This window comes from Manacus candei, unplaced genomic scaffold, assembly GCF_025592945.1.
Source record: "Manacus candei isolate 608988 ecotype Guabito, Panama unplaced genomic scaffold, ASM2559294v1 h1tg000014l, whole genome shotgun sequence".
Lineage (NCBI taxonomy): Eukaryota > Metazoa > Chordata > Aves > Passeriformes > Pipridae > Manacus > Manacus candei.
This window is the reverse complement of record NW_026138062.1, coordinates 47,418,627-47,437,641: the sequence shown is the minus strand read 5'-3', so window position 1 is coordinate 47,437,641 and position 19,015 is coordinate 47,418,627. Positions and strand designations below refer to the sequence as shown.

The window sequence follows — 19,015 nt, the reverse complement described above, 5'->3', positions numbered from 1 at the left end:
ACGGGAATCCATTTTAAGGCCCTTTTTCACTGACTCAGAAACTCTGCCTGCATAAATGCTGTTGAATCAAGACAAGCTTGCTATCAAAATTTCAATTCCAGTCTCATGCAACTTCTGCATTGAACAGAGAGACGTAGGCAAATATCTCTGTCTCATTTATCCTACATCTACTTCGCAGCTTTCCAGAAAAATAGGGAGCCCATGGCTTCAGAGTATTAGACAGACCTCGAATTTTCCATCCTATAGGAATAAAATTTCTCATATATCCATCTGAATTTTGCAATTTAACCTTGCCACAATTCCTCATATGTATGATCCTTCCTTAAAAAAGAAAATGTACACTCAATGTTGGTCTCTACTCCTCCACCAATGGAGCAAAATCTGGAATTAACACCGTGTGTGCAATAGAAACATGGTTTTATCCTGTATGGCTCCCTCTTCTCTCTTTGCCAAGCCCCTTTTCTCTATACATTAGAGATATAAATTGTGATATCTGTAAGAAGCATTTTGCTGAGTGTCTGCAGGATTTCATATCCTTAGGGTAGAGACCGTCAGCCTGAGTTTAATCCCATTTATATTGGATACAAAACCAAAATCAAGACTTCTGTCTTTGGTGTCTTGTGAAGACACATGCACTTAATGTACAAGAAAATAAGCACTTGGTACACCCATTCAGTTAATACCATGGACTAGTTATTTCTATAAGCTTTCAGAATCAGACTCATTTTAGGGTTTTATAGTATTTACAGTTTCTTTCTTATTTTAAAGATGAATGCTGTACTACACTGTGATAGTATATGTCATTAACATGAATATACACATTTTTTAATGTAGAGAAATATTTTCACATGCATAAATATATTTTTATGGATTTAATATAACTAGAGTCAGCTTTATTTTAGGAACAAAGATTGTACAGGTGTAAATGCAGTGACATAGTTGCACATAGTAGTCATCTGCTATGAATTGCTAGATTTTGACCATCCAAATTGAAATGGAACAATATCTTATTAAAAAAGCAATGCAGTATTTGAAACTGCAAAAGAAGAAAGAGTTTACATAATACTATAGTATATCTGTCTAATTTGGTATATACTGTTAAATCATGCATAAGTGTGAAAAAATATATGCTTTTCTGGTGAAAATGTACTTTCTGAAGTTTTTATTCTAGACTGTTGGGGGAAAAATTGAAAAAGAATATATATATGTTATTTCTCATATAACCTCTGTGAAACAGAGCATTTTTTTTTATCAATTTGATAACATTCTTTTGAATTCCAAAGTGAAATGGCATTCTGTAATGAAGTGATTGTCATTTTAAAACCCCTTTGCTTTTTGAAGTGTTATTGTGTATATATAGTTTTTCGCCTTTAAAAGTATAATGTCAATAGTATTACTATGTCAAATTCAGATGAATCGTGACAAACATTTTCCCAAACAGCAATTTTAACATGCTACAGTTCCTTTCTTTAGAAAAATAAAAGAAATTATCACAAAAAACACATTTTAATTTAATTATATCCTTTAGGTCATTAAAGTGATGTAATGTGCATGTCAGTCCTCCTTTCATCCACAGATTACTTTAATCCTTCATGTGCTTTTTTCTTTTTCCTCTGGCTTTCTTTCATATTTGCTTTGTTTTGAAATTGCATGCTGTCTGGATTATTTGTGCATGACCTCCACATTAATTTCACATTGAATGTTTACATACTCTGAGAGATTTTCATGGATCATTTATTCTACATGTGCATTTTTTTCCTTTGTTTTCAGTTACTAAAATTTAAATATGCTTGAAATGTAAAAGTGGCATGAAACTTTTGTGACACGAGTATAAAACTATTTTAATGAAGATTTTCGGTACACATCTTCCAGAAGTACATATTCTAAACCACATTCTATACCATGCTCCCAAAACGTAAAGAAATAAATTATATTCTGAGACTCTAAGTGTATTCCATTTCAGAATTGGAAACAAATACTGGTTATATTCATTTCAAGCAATGACAAACACACGAGATTGGTCACTTAAATGATTTAAGGAGGTCTCTGCTCTGTTGGAGGTGATCATTTGCAAAGCCCAGAGTCTGGGCATTGTATATGTTCAGAGACAGTGTAGGACATTGTCTGACTGACAACACAGATCACCTCAGACAAACACTATCTGCAGTTCTGCATAGGTGCCCTCTAGAAATGCCAGCTTCTTTCAACTGACTGTAGAGAGACCCTATGTCCTTATTTAGTATTTGAAATAAATGTCCCAAGTAGGCATATCCTGCTTTTACATAGTACAGTGCTATGAGACCTTGCAATTGCCTATAAAGTCAAAGGGTTTATCATGTAAAAAAGCACAATTTCTTCCATATTCATTCCTCATTTGAAGAATTAAAGAGATATATGTTGCTTAACATGCCATTAAATACTGCTTATTAGCAGAATTCTATCTCTAAATCACATAAAACTAAAGTATATACAGAAGACCCTAATGAGTAAATATATATGTATAAAACAAAACAAAGTATTTTTTTAACTATGCCCAAAAAAAAAAACATTTAAACACACTTAAGAAGCTGTTGATGAAGAGGCCAAATAAAAAAATTACAAAATCAGCAGCAGCTACCAATAAAGTTTTTTTTTTATTTTAATTGGCACAGGGCTGAAACCACATACTACAAGCAAATCAAAGGCTTCTGTTTTCTACCTTATGGCCTATTCTTTTCAGCCAGTTAATTAATCCTGTCCACAGTCTGCTATGACAAAAGATGGGTGGCTTGATCTCAAAGCATGCTGAGCCATCTGCAGCTCTTCATCTGAACAAGCCAAACACGATAATTTCCAAGTAAGGAGCTGAAGGTTGTGACTTGAGACCTCTGGAATCAAATCAATCCGGTCTCCAGGGTCTTTGCCTTCAACCTGCAGACCTCACTACAACCACCTCTGATTTGTAAGCCACTTGGTTTGTACTGATTTGAGTCACTACAGTTCTCTCCACTTTTACAAACTAGTTGTTTTGTCAGCATGAGTGTGACAACAATTAGACGTCCCTGTTTTTGCCCCATGCCTTTTCTCCTTCACAGTCATTCAATGACAAGCGTAAAAAGAACTTCATCTTTTCACGAAAATTCCCATTCTACAAGAGCAAGGAGCAGAGTGAGCAGGAAACAAGTGATCCAGAACGTAAGTAACCTCTTGGAGACGATGTCACATGCAGCAGCACATAAAATGGGTGACACGCATGATACCAGTATCCCACACATCTAGGCAAATATCTGTCATAGGTAGGCAGGAGAGGTATTACTACTGTGACCAATGTATGACTGCAGTTTGGATCCAGCAAGTCCTTCCATCCCTGGAAAAAACACTTTCAGAAGAATGAAACAGTGACCTTAATTTTTAGAAGTGCAAATGTGGCTCCTCAAAGTTGTTGTGGCACCTGTCATAAATCTAAACTTGTTTCTCAGAAGTATTCCTAGATCAGAATTGGCTCAAAATAAGGCAAATGTGATTTCTTTCACAATACTAAACTAAACTATTACTTTTTAAAAGGTCTGTTCTAGTATCCTTTTTGCCTTTGATATTCTACAAGCAAATTGCCATGGGCAACTTCACTGAAAGTTTAAAAATTAAATGAAGCAACTATGCTAACAGCTTAAAGAAGTAAATCAGATCTTGGAATGTGTACCTCCATGAGAATTTACTGCTTACTTAAATTATATAGGGAACTAGCCTTATTAAAAATATATGCTAGTTTCAAGCCCAGATATTTACTTTTTTTCCTTAATAGCTCTCCTAAATTTACCCAGTGAGGATAGTTTCTGGAACTTAATTTTTCTGGTTGTTCCGTCTTCCTCACGGCTCCAAAAGGCATGTATCATGGTCACTGCCTCTTTCATTAGGTGAATTCCCATAGAACATGGGCCTAAATTTGTTTCAGAAAGAAAAGGCAGGGATCCAGATTGCTCAATCAACATGGTCAGTCATGGTAGTATCCATTTCAACTCCACTGACTTCTTCCTTCCTCTTCTGCGGCTGTTCTTCCTTTCTCATTGCTCTCTCTGGGGACTTCCATGCAGGACATCCCCGGATTAGGTGACGACGGTTATGGAACAAAGACTCTGAGTAAGTTCCCAGGAATGGTCACTGTAAACCCTTTTTTGTTTTGTTTTGTTTTGGCTTCTGTATCTTCTCTGAGGACCCTCCACTCCTAGCATGCACAAGATAGAGTTTTATTTGTTACCCAGCTGTGAATGCATTAAAAATGTTTCAATCGTTTTGTTCTGCATGACAGTATTAAATAACATACAGTGTATCAAGCAGACACTTTCACTTCTTTTGTAATAACACCTTTTGTTTCTGACAGTATGTTACTGTTCCCATCATGGCAGTTCTGTAGAGTAGCATACCTAGAACGTGTTTTGCTGCCTAGACTGTTCTTTTCGGCAAAAATTCCTCCCTCTCCATCTAAAGGGAAAGTTAAACATTTTAACATGATCACAGCCTGATGAGGTCAATAGAAAATTTGACTATGCTGTTGCTTCTGCATTTTCAGCTTTTTGCATGGGAGTGTTTGTTACTTTGCTGGATTTTAGATTAGTAGTTGTTATTAATGGACAAAGTCATTTGCAGGCTAGAGAAGACCATGAGTTCTTCAAAGCTAATTTTGGACCCATTTCACCATTAGCAACCTATTCTCTGTCACACCTTAATCAATTTCTTTTTCTGATGCAGCAATCCTGTCTCAAGACTTGGCATTGCGGACTGTGTAACATGTTGGATCATTGCTCAGAAACAATTTTTCTTCCTCGAAATTTAGACCAGAAAAACTGTATAGAATAAAATATTTGCAGTTGATTTCCGCATACATAGCTACATTATATTCTGTATCCAGAGCTAAATAATTTTTAAAAAACGCCGCTTGCATGAGTTTGGCTTCTTCTTCCTCAGTTCTTATTCCTTTTCTTAAGCACCAAGTAATTGGAGCAAAATGCGTGTGAATGTTAATGCTGCATCACCTACTGTTTTGTATGTGCTTTTTAATTGCAGGAATGCACATCCATATACACAGTTTTGGAGATTATTGTTTCTGACTGATTTGTTGAAGGGACATTTTAATGGTTTAACTTTAAGCCATGCAGTAGCTCACAATTCAAAGATGAAAGCTTCATCTCTTGTACAAGGAAAAACAGTTCTGCAAGACTAGTTTTGTCAGTGATAGATAGCAAATGTCTCTGCCACCTGAATTTTAACCATTCTGGGGTCATTTAAGTGTCATAACGGCTCATTAGCAACAAATGCAGATCCTTTCCTGCTAGAGAAAATTAAAATACTTCTGATCTGATAGCCCTCCTGATTATTTGTGTCCCTACAAAGACAAATCTTCATAACATTCAACTATTTAAAAGGTAACTAAATTCTGCAAATTGATATGGGACAAAGTAGCACAGAAGTATTATTTAAGGCTCTATTTCCTCTATTAATATCGCACCTAGTTTTCAATTAGTGACACACCTATAGACATTCCCACCCATTCAAATTTTGTTAATATTCAACTCAGATATGTTTTTTAATGACAGTTCTTGCTATGAAGGGTATTTGTTCTTTTTTAGTAAAGTTCTTCAGGGTCCCGTATACATGTTAGCTTGAGATAAAACTTGTTAATTTGCTATGAAATACCCAAAACTCAATATGCTCTTTTCTTCAAAATGTAAGTTTAACTTTTTGAAGCTTCTTCCTAGGCCCAAGATCAAGGTTTTCCATTAATGTTTTTATAAGATATCATCCTCTCTCATTCCTGCTGCTCCAGGAGCCCGATCATTCCCAATCTGTGAACTCTAATCTATTAAATTGGTACATGGGGGAAATGCAGCACCTTCCAGAGAATAGGTGGTCTTGGCGCTGTTCCTGTCTTTCTCATTAACTCAGGGTGCTCCCAACTTTATAACCATTATGCCGTTGGCTTCTAAATGTCCTGGGGACCAGTTGAAAAGTTTCAACTGTCAAGTGATCTTTCAGATGCAAAGTAATCAGCATTTCTACCAGACATACTATTAAAACCACTGTTGAATATGGTCCTGCAGAACTCCTGGAGATCATATAGCATGGTGTGACCGACCATAAATAGTCTGCTGACACAATTTTGGAATAGCAACATTACATAATATAGATTGCACTTCCTTTCAAGAGTATGATAATAGAAACACAACACCTGACTTGACAAGCCACAAGACTGACCCATTATGATAGTTCTTATAGTCCTGTTCACCTATCCAGACTGGTCTAGTAAAGGCTTTAATACTTCAATTCAGATTCTGAGGCTAGACAATGACTGGAAAAAGACTTCTTCCATGTCTTTTTTCTTACTTTTCTCATTGAATTTGTCTTCTTTTTTCTTTTTTTCTTTTTTTTTTAATTGGACCGGGTAAAATAGATACAGTTACAATATTTGATATAAAAACAACTTTCATGTTAATTTGTTAACCCTTCAGGATAATGCACACTGATTAAAGATGGATACAGAAGTTTAGCAGGAATAGTTCCAGTGCATTAATAATGATTAATGATGCACATTACTGATGGTGCAGAATAATATGAGCAGACACTCAGATTTTATTAAATTACTCAAGATATCCAGTGAGATGCAAGTTGACTATAATATACATTGAAATGAAATTATCAAGAGATACCATTTACTGTCTCATCAGGAAAAGACATAGCTTTGCCATGACACATATCACTAGCTAATACATATAGTCTCTTTCTGAAATGCCACAAGAGAGAAAGCTTTCATTTTACTTCTGTAAATTATCTGAGCATTTTCAGGTGATGTCACTGCACAGTTTTTATTTCCTCTCTGCATAACTACCTTTGCATGACTGTGGCAGTTCTTTTAAGTTTCTGCTGTGCTGTGGTGCTTGGTTATGTTCTTTAATTTGCTGTACTGTTCTTGCAGAACATGTTTCTTCTAATGCCAGCGATAGTGAAAGTAGCTACAGTAAGTTACTGCTTTCATTAGAGTCCTTTTACTTTGCATTGCTTGTTCTGTTTGTTTCTTTTATTTTGTTTCTCTCCTTGCTACTCTTTTGTTAATGTTAAAAAGATGGAGCAAATGGCTTGGAATTCAAATTTATAACCATATCTTGAGTACAAAGCTGTAAAAGAAAACTAGCAACTGTTATAAGAGAAGGGAGAAAGGTTGTTATTTGTGATGCATTCTGGGATGTAAAACTAAACCTGGCTTTGGGTAGCATATGAAAGTCAGGATTATTTAGTTTAGTGACAAAGGTCTACTTCAGTGGGGAGGGGGAATTTTCTTGTTGATCTTTTAAGAGTAAAATTATTCCATAGCTGTAGTCAAATCTGCAAAAGGCACCCACTTTACAAGGTCACAATTTTCACTTGCATTTCTGCATACCTGTATGAAGGGCTAAGAAGTAGTCCCAGAATTTTCGTTGAGCCTGTAGTTTTGACAGTACAGATTTCATAATGCATACTGGAGTCTTAAAAAAACAGTAAGATAGACTTTCACTGCTTAGGCACTGCCACTGAATGTCACTGATACCCTGTAGGTGGACATCCCAACCCTGCAACCTGGTTTAATTGGATTTACAGACTCCACAGGACCATATAACCAAGAAGTAGATTGTATGTTCTTGGTAATTCTTCGTAATGCCCATAAATTTAACCAGTATAGCTATTTTTCTGGAAGTTCTGAAAAGCAGAAAAAAAACAAGTCATTAAATAAATTACAAGAAATGTAATAAAAGGTAACTAAAATGACAGATTGCTTGCAAAATCACCCAGTTGTTTCATTTTTTCAAGCCATTTGCTTAACAAATCGAGTTTTCCACCAGTCACTCAGCACTTGTGCCAAGCACCCACATACATTCAGGTAATCAACGGTATCATACATAATATTTACTAGTCTTGATATAAGGCATAGCAGTTGAGCTCTATTGATAAACACTGGTTTGTTTCAGTAAAACAGCTAACAGTATACTGTTCAGAAATGGTAAATTAGTTTGTATTCTCTTGTATTGCAAAGGTTTCCTTGGAAAGCAATTGCCAGAGTCACAAGAAAACAGTAGACACTCTTGAATTGCCAAGATCCAATTCTAAACCATTTTATTTTTAATGTATCCTCTACTTAGGAGGAGAGGAGGATTTTATGTTTGAAATATAAGATGCTCTTTCCAGACTGACTTTACAATCAGGAATGAGTCAAAAGGTTAAATTTTCAAAAGTTTGCATGAGTCAAATCTCATCCAGGTCTGTAAATTTCAGGGTGAGCTCAGGGTAAAAGCCCAGAGGATAATCTAGGCTAATGAACTGTCCCAAACAGCAGACTTAATCAGAGAGCCCAGTTGTAGCCAATTATTTTGGGCATGTCCGCAAAACCTAGTTGCCAAATTTCATCATAAGATATGACAGGTAGCCAGTTCTTCACTGGATGTGTAATAACTTAAAACAAAGTGTACATTTTCAGGTGCAAGAAAGGTACTAGAAATGGTTTGGGAAAGTTAGCTGGGACATAGAAGGAAAAGTAGTGTTGGAGTAACAACTACCCATGGCAGTCACTCTCCTTCTAGAGTGGTTTGTACCTGGACAAGATCCTGTCTCACTCCAGCAGCAGCCAGTTTAAATTCTGCTGGCTGGATCTCCCCACACACTACTGGTATGTCCAACAACTGCTGCCTGGTGGAGACAGATATGCCATTTAGAAGCAGAGGAAACCAATCAGATTATGCCAAGTGAAAGTGGCATAACAATAAAAATGCAGGACCTGGTGCCCAAAGGGCCTGATTTTATTTGCTAAGGATTCATGGGTGTGTGCCACGTTGCAAAGTTGTTCTTTACTGTGATGTGGTGTCACCTGGAGGAGAATCTGTGTGTTCAAGGTGAGGCACTACAAGTTTGTTTCATGAGGACACCATGTGTGTTCACTTGCAAACTCATCTAGCCCTCAGTCTGTGCACTGGTGAAATGAGAGGAGAAAAAAAGTGAAGATGGAAAATTCATGGGAAGCATAGAAATAGAAAACTGGAGGAATCAAGGGATTTGCATGATTTTGTGAGCCTGTCCCCATGCCCCTTTTCTATTCTGTTTCTCCAGCAAATGAGCAAGAGGAAAGAGGTTGCCTGCACCACTGCTTTCTGAACTGTGGGAAGTTGGGGTAGAGTGGCTGGAAAGGTGCCTGGCAGAAAAGGACTTAAGAGGGTGCTGGTCAACAGTGGCTCAATATGAGCCCGCAGCGTGCCCAGGTGGCCAAGAAGGCCAGTGGCATCCTGGCATATATCAGCAATAGTGTGGCCAGCAGGACAAGGGGAAGTGATTGTCCCCCAGCACTCAGCACTAGTGAGGCCACACCTCAGATCCTGTGTTCTGCTACGGGCCCCTTGCTCTGAGAAAGACACTGACATGCTGGAGCATGTCCACAGAAGGGCAGTGAAGCTGGAGAAGGGTTTGGGGCACAAATGTTATGAGTAGCATCCGAAAAGAGGTTGTAGTAAAGTGAAGCCAGTCTCTTCTCCAAAGTAACAAGCAACAGGAAGAGGAAATGGCCTCAAGTTGCACCAGGAAAGGTTTAGATTGGATAGTAGACAAAATTTCTCTACTGAAAGGGTTATTGAACATTGGAGTAGGATGCCCATGGACGTGGTTAAGTCACCATCTCTAGAGGGATTTAAAAGATGTGCTCAGGGTCAGGGTTTAGTGGGGCTTGGCAAAGTTAGACTTGTCCTTTCCAACCTAAATAATTCTATGGTTCTATGAAATCAGCAATTCACACCTTGGCCAGCTCAAAGAAAAAGTGTATTGGTAAGAAATGACTGGTAACTGCTGGGTGTTTTCCTGCAGACCTTCATATTTGTCTTTGTAAAAACAGACCGGATGGAATCCAGAGAGAGGTGTTCTGCATTTTTTCTAGTGGATCTCTGGCAATTGTTTTAACATTTCTCTAACTTTTGCTTCTCATGGTGAGCACTTAGTGAAAAGTAGCTAGTGTCAAAACCTATACTACTTGATCATTCCTAGAACCATTCCAAACCAGGAATGTTAAAGGCTTCTAGAGATATCCAGGCTGCGACCTGGACAGTGATTAATAGGGGGGTCACAAATCAACTGGGTTTTTTCTAGGAGATATTTTCGTGCGTTCATAGTTTTTTAGAAAAATATATTGCTTAAAAATTTGACTATTTGGCTAAAGGATTGCTTTTGTCTCTAGGGTTAAAAAAACATTTTTGACAGAAGTCAGATATTTTTTATTTTGTAATAATAATATTATTGAAAGTCCTCTTATGTGGTTTCAAGAGAAAATTCTTTGTCCCCTTCTTAGCAACAAGGCTGTTGCAGAAAGTAAACCAGATTTCTTCTGCCAGTGCCCTCAACACTGGGTTGTTGTGAACAAAAGAGTTGGAGCCAACAGTGTGATTTTCTTTAGCCCAACAGATAACCATGAGCTCCATTAGCTTCAGGGGGAACTGCAGAAACATTTGAAAGTAGAATCTGACCCTTTATAAATAAAAAAAGTATTTTTGAGCCAGGAACAAATGCTGGCTTATCTTAAAGAGACTGAGTTCCCACACAGCTGCTGCTGAATCACAGGGCCATGCTATTATGAAGTCTATAACTGTGTTAGTTTATTTGTTCCTGTTCTCAAAAGTAAAACCAAGTTTGAAGAGTGGTATATGAAGTTCTGGTCTATCAGGAAGTTTTACTTTTTGTTATAAGGACACATACAGCCAATTTTTACTTATCCCTGAACCAGTTAATCAAGCCATGATTAAAAGTTTATTTTGAGCTCTGCAACTCAAAATTTTGTGATTTCTTTTTCAAATCAAGCTTATAAGGACACATTTTTTACCTTGGGCTCATCAGTTTTTATTTTGCGAGACTTATTTTCATAATGGCCATGAATTTCAAGTTTCTCTCCTGCAGATGTTTCTCTCCTCTTACACTTAGGTCAGTAAAGGTTCTTACAGCTGTCATCAAAATTACATGCACATTACTGCATCTGTTTAGCCTAATTGTATAACTGGCTGTGATTGCACCAATTACCTAGAGAGGCAATACATAACTAAAAGTCAAAAATAACAAAAAGTGTTAGAAACAAAAATTTTTACTCTCTGTCAGCAAATCAGCAAGTCAATCTTCTGATGAGATCTGAAGACTCAGAACAAGGTTGAAGTAGTCCTGATTATTATGCTAGGCTACTGATTAACAAGGACACTTATATTGGCTTCCCAGAATTATGAAGTTATTGAAGTATACTCAAATTGGCACAAGTATTGAAGTCTCATTTTATACCCACAAAGCTATATTGATCTTAAACATATAGTGCCCATAGATGACTTTTCAGTCATAAGTTCATTCTCAGACTATGATGATCTTTTTTGTATATTGGATTTCCAGCCTTTCATAGCTATCAATATATTTCCAAAAATCTTGTTTACTCATATAAACAGAGGTACAGGAAAGGGATTTTGAACCAAATAGAGGCTGGGGTATTGACTGTCCAGTGCAGATGAAACAGAGCAAGAAATTGATTTCTCCAAGATCTTGCAAGTACAATTCAGGTAATTCAGACATTAGCCCAAAATCTAAATGAATAGTGACAGAAAAGTAAGCCTTCTTTGATTTTAGATCCAGCTGAGCAACAAAATTCAGGCAAGAGCTCAAAAATTAAATTAATTTGTCTCATCTACAAGTATTTTGTATGTGTATTGATGGTAACCACCACCATTAGTCCATAAATTTTAATGAACCCAAAAATTCTCTTTGATTTTTCTAAAATCATAAATAATGTCTCACTGGCTTCACTAGTACTACTTTTCTGTTAGTCACCTCCTTAGATCCCTTTACAGAGTTTTTCATTTGCAGACATTATTAGGATGCCAAAACCCCTGGATTCCCACTAGATGAGGTACTTGATGAGGAAGGACATTTGTTCACAGAGTGGCTGCACCATGGTAGCTCACAGCAGCTCTCCTAGGCCATTACCCAAATGATGTATGCAGTAACACCAGCACTGTTGAAGCTCTGGATGCTGTGCCAAGACAATAGGAAATGGGGCCTTTTTATAGGTTACATGAAAGTGGTCTACATTGAAACTGATTTTGAGTCTTTCACAGACTCTCTGGCATCTAATCAGAAAGGAAAAACAGAGGCCCTTTCAGGTATACCCATCTGAAACCCTATAAAATCCCTTGAAAAACTTGAAATTAGTAGTCCTTGTGAAACTCACCTGCTTGTGCAGGACCTCTCTGCCCATTTCATAGAGGCTATAAGTTATAACAAACTCCAGGTTATTCTTCTCTTCCCAAGCATGAGAAATCACCAACAGGCAAACCAAGAACAAAGGGAAGCAGGGAGTGGTCCTTGGAAAGTGAAAGCCCTCTAATAATTTAACTCATAAATATATTACATTTAGGAAAGTTTCCTTTTTCTTTCTTCTCTTTTCTTAATTTTTTTCTTTTCTTCTCCTTTTTGACTTGATGGCATTTTACTGAAAGCAAGGGATCCTGCCAAAATCCTATAGAAAGGTCTTTTGCTTTTTCCTCTTTGTGTTTTATGTGTTAAATGTCACAAAGATTTTCTAGACCAATACAGCTAACCTGTGCTAATTAAGCCATTAATGTGGGTGGTAAATGAAGCTTAGGCAAATGATAAATAAGAGCCTGTGTCCTGATGGATTTCATATTGTGTCTCACACCTCAAAGCTATCACAAGGTTATAGCAACCCGATTATTGATTGACTCTAGAGCTCTTCACTATGCTTAATACTTTGTGGACTGATTCAAAACCATAAAGTACTGACTGAGTAGAGATCATTAAAAAATGCTATCTGGTACAGCTAAAATGCATAGTAGCCTCTGAGGACCTACAGGGTTTTTTCTGGACAGTACTTGGTAGCATTTTATTCACTTACAAATTTGAGCTTCTGAGTCCTTTTCCCAGAAAAGAAAAATAGTGGAAACAGTACAGCTTTCCCCCATACTTGCACTCCATGTTGAGTCTGGAACTTGGGACTAAAGAGGCTTACCTCAGGAAGATGTCTGTCTTTAAGTCCCTGTGTATCACAGTCAGCCTCAAAATTTCTCCTTACTTGATGCAACCCTTCCCAATGGCTTAAACTTCAGCACAGTTTGAGTGGGCTGAAGAATTTTTCTTTGCTTTCAATATGGTCACAGCTTTACGAGATTTCTGTAAAACAACGGGTTCGTTTCTCTCCCTACTGATAGTGTGGATGTGCCAACAACTTTAGCATGTAGACATGTCTGCCAGAGCCTGGGCAAAAGAGAAGGTAAAATCTGTGCTGGCTTATCAGTGCTGGTTATAAAGCTGTGCCAAAGCCAAATATTAGTTTACAGTTTAAAAAAAATAAAATTTTGAACAGTAGTGTCAGAGCGACTGTCTTTTCCTTCAGTTGCTATTTACAGTGTCATTCCAATGAGATTCTGCTATTTAAATGTAGGTGTCTGCATCTGACATGTTTTTATGGGACAATGGAGACAAACACACCCTTCTGACTTTTTCTCTCATCACACAGTAGACATCTAAAACAGTCAGATGACTCATGTCTTAGAATAAGCCCTTTCCTATTTGTAGGTAGCCACTGGCTCCAAAGAGTACCTAAGGACTAGCTCAGACACAAGCACTCATGCCTCATGTTGCTGAAATTAGCTGAAATATCCATTAAAACAAGTTTTTTAAACTTTAGGATTGTATTCATACAAACAGGCTCCCCTCCACACAACTGGCCCATAATGGCTTCATCACCCACCCCAAGATTGACTTTCTCAGGCTGTCAGAAAATATAGCCTTGGCTCCTGTGGGATGGAGGGAAGGCAACGCAGGAGCACCCTCATCAAACCTGGAGAGTGAATCATTTAATCTTCAGTGGAATGGGGCATCCTGACTTTTACATCACCCCTAAAATTTCCAGAGAAACTTAAGGGAAAATAATACATCTGATGCATGAAAACTAGCGTAACAATAATCATATTATTTTAACTTTACAAAAACCCAAAGTTAAGTGATTACAATATCAAACATATGCAAATAGAGAAGAAAATCCATTATTCACACTACTCATGTTATGTGACCTTTTCCTCAAAAGCTGTCTAATCTCTTCCTTTTATTAAAAATTGTGTTCTCTCCTTTGCTACTTCAGCACCATTGCTGGGCTGGAGTTCGTCCTATGTCAACTGTCAGTTTTCCCTCTCTCCTAACACATCAGTACAGGTTTTTTCTTTGATTTTCCAATTACTGTCCTCAATTACAACATTATTTTTACTTTTACTTTCTTACACATTTGTCACAGCTGCCTAGATAATACACCACAAAAAATGATATCCATCAATATATTAGACTCATGATGTGGGAGTCAGCTTAAGATTAAACCGCAAAAAGTTTTATACCTTCTTGAGAGCTAGGCATTGCATCCACCACAAAGCTTTTTAATATAGTTAGTGGAGCCTCAATAGTGACTCAGACAGCAGTCAGACTACTTCAGTGTGAGGTGTACCCACCTCTAGACCCTACATGTGTTTCCATCAGGCATCAGGTAGTGCTGTTCCCCTGTATGTGCACACTTTGGTCTGGCAGGAATAATGTAACACAGGCTCATGTGCATCCAAGAAGATGAAATGAGGGCAACCCTGTCTATTTTACAAAGCGCTGGTGTACATTATGATACTTTTTCTTCTGTAATATCTAAATTAATTGCAAAATCCTATCTGTGGATCTTCTCCAAGACAAACCCTGAACTGAGTAAAAGTAAAATCATCGTTTTAAACTTTGCTAAGTCTAAATCATATTTAGAACCTACCAGAACCCTCAAGTATATGGCAGTGACCCAGAAAAAGAAATGTGCAGGAATTATTCATGCATTAGGTGAAGAATCCTCTTCCCTCTCCTCCTGCACTCTCTTTCAAGAACTGCACACCTGCACCCAAATTGTAGCCCATGTAATGTCATTTGTTTCTCATGGCAAATTTACCTGCTTTAGTTCCCTAAACATCACCAGAGGAAACAGCACTGTCCTAACAGGGGCAGAGGGAGGATAAGCGTGTAAAATATGATGCGGTGAGACCTTCTCTGAAGGTATTCAAAACCTGCCTAGACATGATCCTGTACAACCTGTTCTAGCTGAACCTTCTTTAGCAGGGGCGATTGGACTAGGTGATCTCCAGATGTCCATTTCAACTCCAACCATTCTTTGAGTCTGTGATTTGTATTCAGGGAAGGGAGAAGTGTCAGAAAATAGCTTGTAGCTTGATGTTAGACTGTGGATGAACTAAACTGTAGAGGCTATGCACAGAAGAACAGTCAACCAAAATGTATTTATGTTTATACATATGGATAAAAAGTGTTCCATCTAGGTAGCCTTTGGATTTGCTCTACAGCAACATGTTAGAGCCTTAACAATAAGACAAGAGAAAGAATTGCATCTTAAATTTCTGCACTATCCTTGTAAACAGCCTTGCTATCAAATCAATAAATAAAGCCTTGTTGCCCATCATTGAAAAAGCCCAATTTCAGTAAAGAGAATTGAAAGACTTGGAAGGGGAGGGAGGGGAAGGAAAAAATCTTTCTCTACATCTGGAAGTTATGATGGGCTTTGGAATGGTTCAGGTGAAAGGCTTATCAGAGAGACGTGTCTGTCTCAGTCTGTCTCCATGTGAAGCATTTTATCAAGCTTAAGTACTCCATGTATTTCTTGTCAGCTTCAATCTCTCCTCTTTCTTTTCTCATCAGGAGGCCAAGAAGACTGCATCCTTTCTTATGAACCAGTCACAAGACAGGAAAGTAAGTTTCATCTGCTTTTCTACCACTGTTCCTTATATATTTCATTTCACAGTTTTGGGGCCAGTAGAGCAGTAAGCCTTGCTGTGCCAGTCACAGATTCTCTGTGGCTTCTTTTTCTTGGACACTCAGCCTATCGCATATGAAAAAAATTATATAAGGATCTTCCTTGAAAGCTCCCACTTCCTAGCATTCCCAGGACTCTCTCCAGTATGCTCTCATGGGCTTTACTAATACATACGTTAATCAATCTACAAAATATTGATGCAGATTTTCTAGATTTACTGTAATATTGTTATATGGAAGGTCTTTGTTATTTTGCTTTTCATGATATGTGCCACTACCCAGTGTAGATGAACCCATGGGAAGGCAACTGAAACTGGGAGTGCACTCACCCAATTTAATGGGGAATGCACTCATATAACTACAGGAGAAAGAAAGGCTACAACAACCTTTCCATGCCTCATGGAAGAGTCCATCTGCAAGTATTTGGGAGTGGCCTTCTTGAGCGATAGCAAATATATATGCTTCCACGTAATCATTTGACCTTGCACATGGATCATCACAGAGCTCTGCAATGGTACTAGTTCCATTTCCTTATTCATGTCAATAAATAAAATATTCATCAATAAAATGTGCACCTAAGTTTTTACTTCATATATGAAAACAAAAACTATGGTTAGTGCATATTTGGGTAAATTTATTTATTATTTACCAGTAAGATCATCAAAATGTGCCTTTCTTTTTGTTGTTCAGTTAATTACACCAGGCCGGTTATTATTCTGGGTCCTATGAAAGATCGGATCAACGATGATTTGATATCTGAATTCCCTGATAAGTTTGGATCATGTGTACCACGTAAGTATGATTTTACTCCTAGTTCTGCAGCTGAGTGAACTGTATCCCTTGGTGCTACACATTAAATAAATTTCTGTGAAAACAGTATGCATAAACCATATGTAGTTGAGTTTCTCAAAGGTCATTTTTCCATCACACAGAAAAGGGGAAAGGAACAAATAAATAAAATTTAAAAAAAGGTTGTGAAGGTCTGGAAAACATTTCTCAAAAGAATTGTCTCAAAAACTCTAGGGCTTTTTTAAACAAGGAACTTTCTAGTCACTAACTCAGTTTAGTAATCAATCCATCTATGGTTTCTTAAATAAGATATGTTTGAAATACTGGTAAAATGTAAAATGGTTCAGCTCAATTGCACAGCATCCACCTATAAAATACGGAATAATCTGTGAATTATGTGAGATCTAGACTGTTGAATTTGAAAGCAATGTTAGACCCTGAATTAAACAGAGTATTTATAACTTGAATCATTAGAGCTCGCTATCTATTTCAGGCCCTGATTGCAGTTATACTTCATTTTAAACTGTTGTCTCTGCAAATATGTTACCTTAAAACTGCTAGAGGTGAGAACCGAATCAGGCCTATAAATAAGGCTAAATTGATTAGATTACGATTCATTTTATCGTCATGATAACATTAGATTTACAATCTGGAATGCATTTTATATATGAGGGTTTTTTGTGTTCCTGATGAAAAAAAGTGGAATTCTGGTAAACCCTAATTTTATTTTAGCCTGTATTGACTGGAGGTAAACATTAGAAGGTATTACTACACAAAGACAGCTTTATTGTCATGACTCCATTGAAAACAATCTGTAGTAGCCAAAGTCTACTCTCAGATGTGGAGTGCCTCCCCTTAGAGCAGATCCAGCATTGCCCACTGAGCAAGCCTTCATTGCTGCATTTTTTGCATTAAATGTTTTTACAGACTTTTTTATCTTCCATCTTTTGTTTCATGCAGATACCACACGGCCAAAGCGTGACTATGAAGTGGATGGGAGAGATTATCATTTTGTCATTTCAAGAGAACAAATGGAAAAAGATATCCAAGAGCACAAATTTATAGAAGCTGGGCAGTACAATGATAATTTATATGGAACTAGTGTCCAGTCTGTGAGATTTGTGGCAGAAAGGGTAGGTTGACACTAGTTTTATTGCCTATACAATATGATCTGCTTTGTTTCCATATTGTGTCTCAGATATGATTCTCTGGCAAAAATAGAAAATATCTGCAAAATGGCATCCTAATATTTATAGGCTTTATAATGACTCCACAAGCGGAGTCTCTGCTTTGAATTACATCATCCTTGACACTTCCTGTACTTGGATGTAGTGCCATGGATTCAGGATTCTAATACAGTGCCTCAAGTACAGCCCAAAACAGCCTTTTCTCTTCCTTCTGTAAGACAGGTAGATAAACTTAACTCACTTTCATAGAGGCAGAAGAACAAACCACAGAAAGACTACATTATTTGTCTCCGGTAACATGGAGAGTCTTTGACATAAACAAGAACTTATTTGACCAGTAAGAACATAGACATCATATTAACCTTTATGAATTGATTTTCCTTATCTCAAGAAAATCCTCCTGCCCCTACAAATTTCCTCCCAGGAAAAAATAAAACCCAAGTTTGTTTCCATATTGTCAGTGTATATTTTGTATTAGCACCAAAGTAAAGGAAAGAACATAAAGTAGTGGAACACATGCCCTGGGCTTCCCCCTTCCCTGGTGTGCCAGTAATGGCCCTGTTCCAGGGCACTGCATTGCAGAATTGCTTCCTATCTTTTGGCTGATCTGCAGGAAACTCTGCAAAAATAAACACATCCTCATCTGCTTCCAACAGGGCAAGCACTGTATACTTGATGTGTCAGGAAATGCTATCAAACGACTACAAGTTGCACAACTCTATCCCATCGCTATCTTCATTAAGCCTAAATCATGGGAGCCTCTGATGTGAGTATAAACTTCTTCAAGCATTTTGTTTTTCAGGGTACAACCTCAAGTGGCACCACACAGGTCTTGAGTCTACATTTTTCCTGTTCTCTATAATGAGTAATAATGAGGGAAAGTGGGAACAGTGTAGACTTGTCCTCACAGCCTGTCGTCCACTATTGTCCGTTGTTCAAAGCCAGAACTCCCTTTGAACCTTTCAGACTGGGACATGTGGGCTTACATGTTGGACCATGAAGCACTCCCTGCCAGTGCTCGATATACTTGCTCCAACCTGTGCAACAAGTCCACCAAGGACTCGAGCAGCATGGCTTATCCCATCCAGCCTCGAGTGTTCCTGGGGTGTAGAGTCTGGTCAAGGGCACAAACCAGAAGGTTAAACCTGTGCAAGGTTTGAGGTGCGTGCTTCTTC

The 19,015-nt window shown here is 37.6% G+C and overlaps 1 protein-coding gene across 25 annotated transcripts in view; it reads left to right on the top strand.

The window, feature by feature from the left end:
• The window catches only part of DLG2 (discs large MAGUK scaffold protein 2), a 1,004,454-nt gene that overhangs the window by 974,668 nt on the left and 10,771 nt on the right, over window positions 1-19,015 (top strand). For 16 of the 25 annotated variants that reach the window (XM_051779210.1, XM_051779204.1, XM_051779207.1 and 13 more), the window contains 5 exons: window positions 3,075-3,174; window positions 15,751-15,801; window positions 16,555-16,656; window positions 17,614-17,786; window positions 18,497-18,606. In XM_051779210.1, the coding sequence (XP_051635170.1) occupies window positions 3,075-3,174; window positions 15,751-15,801; window positions 16,555-16,656; window positions 17,614-17,786; window positions 18,497-18,606 (536 nt within the window). Of the gene's footprint in view, window positions 1-3,074; window positions 3,175-4,070; window positions 4,117-6,946; window positions 6,989-15,750; window positions 15,802-16,554; window positions 16,657-17,613; window positions 17,787-18,496; window positions 18,607-19,015 lie in introns of all 25 variants that reach the window. The other 9 variants (XM_051779212.1, XM_051779209.1, XM_051779206.1 and 6 more) reach the window with 3 other exon arrangements.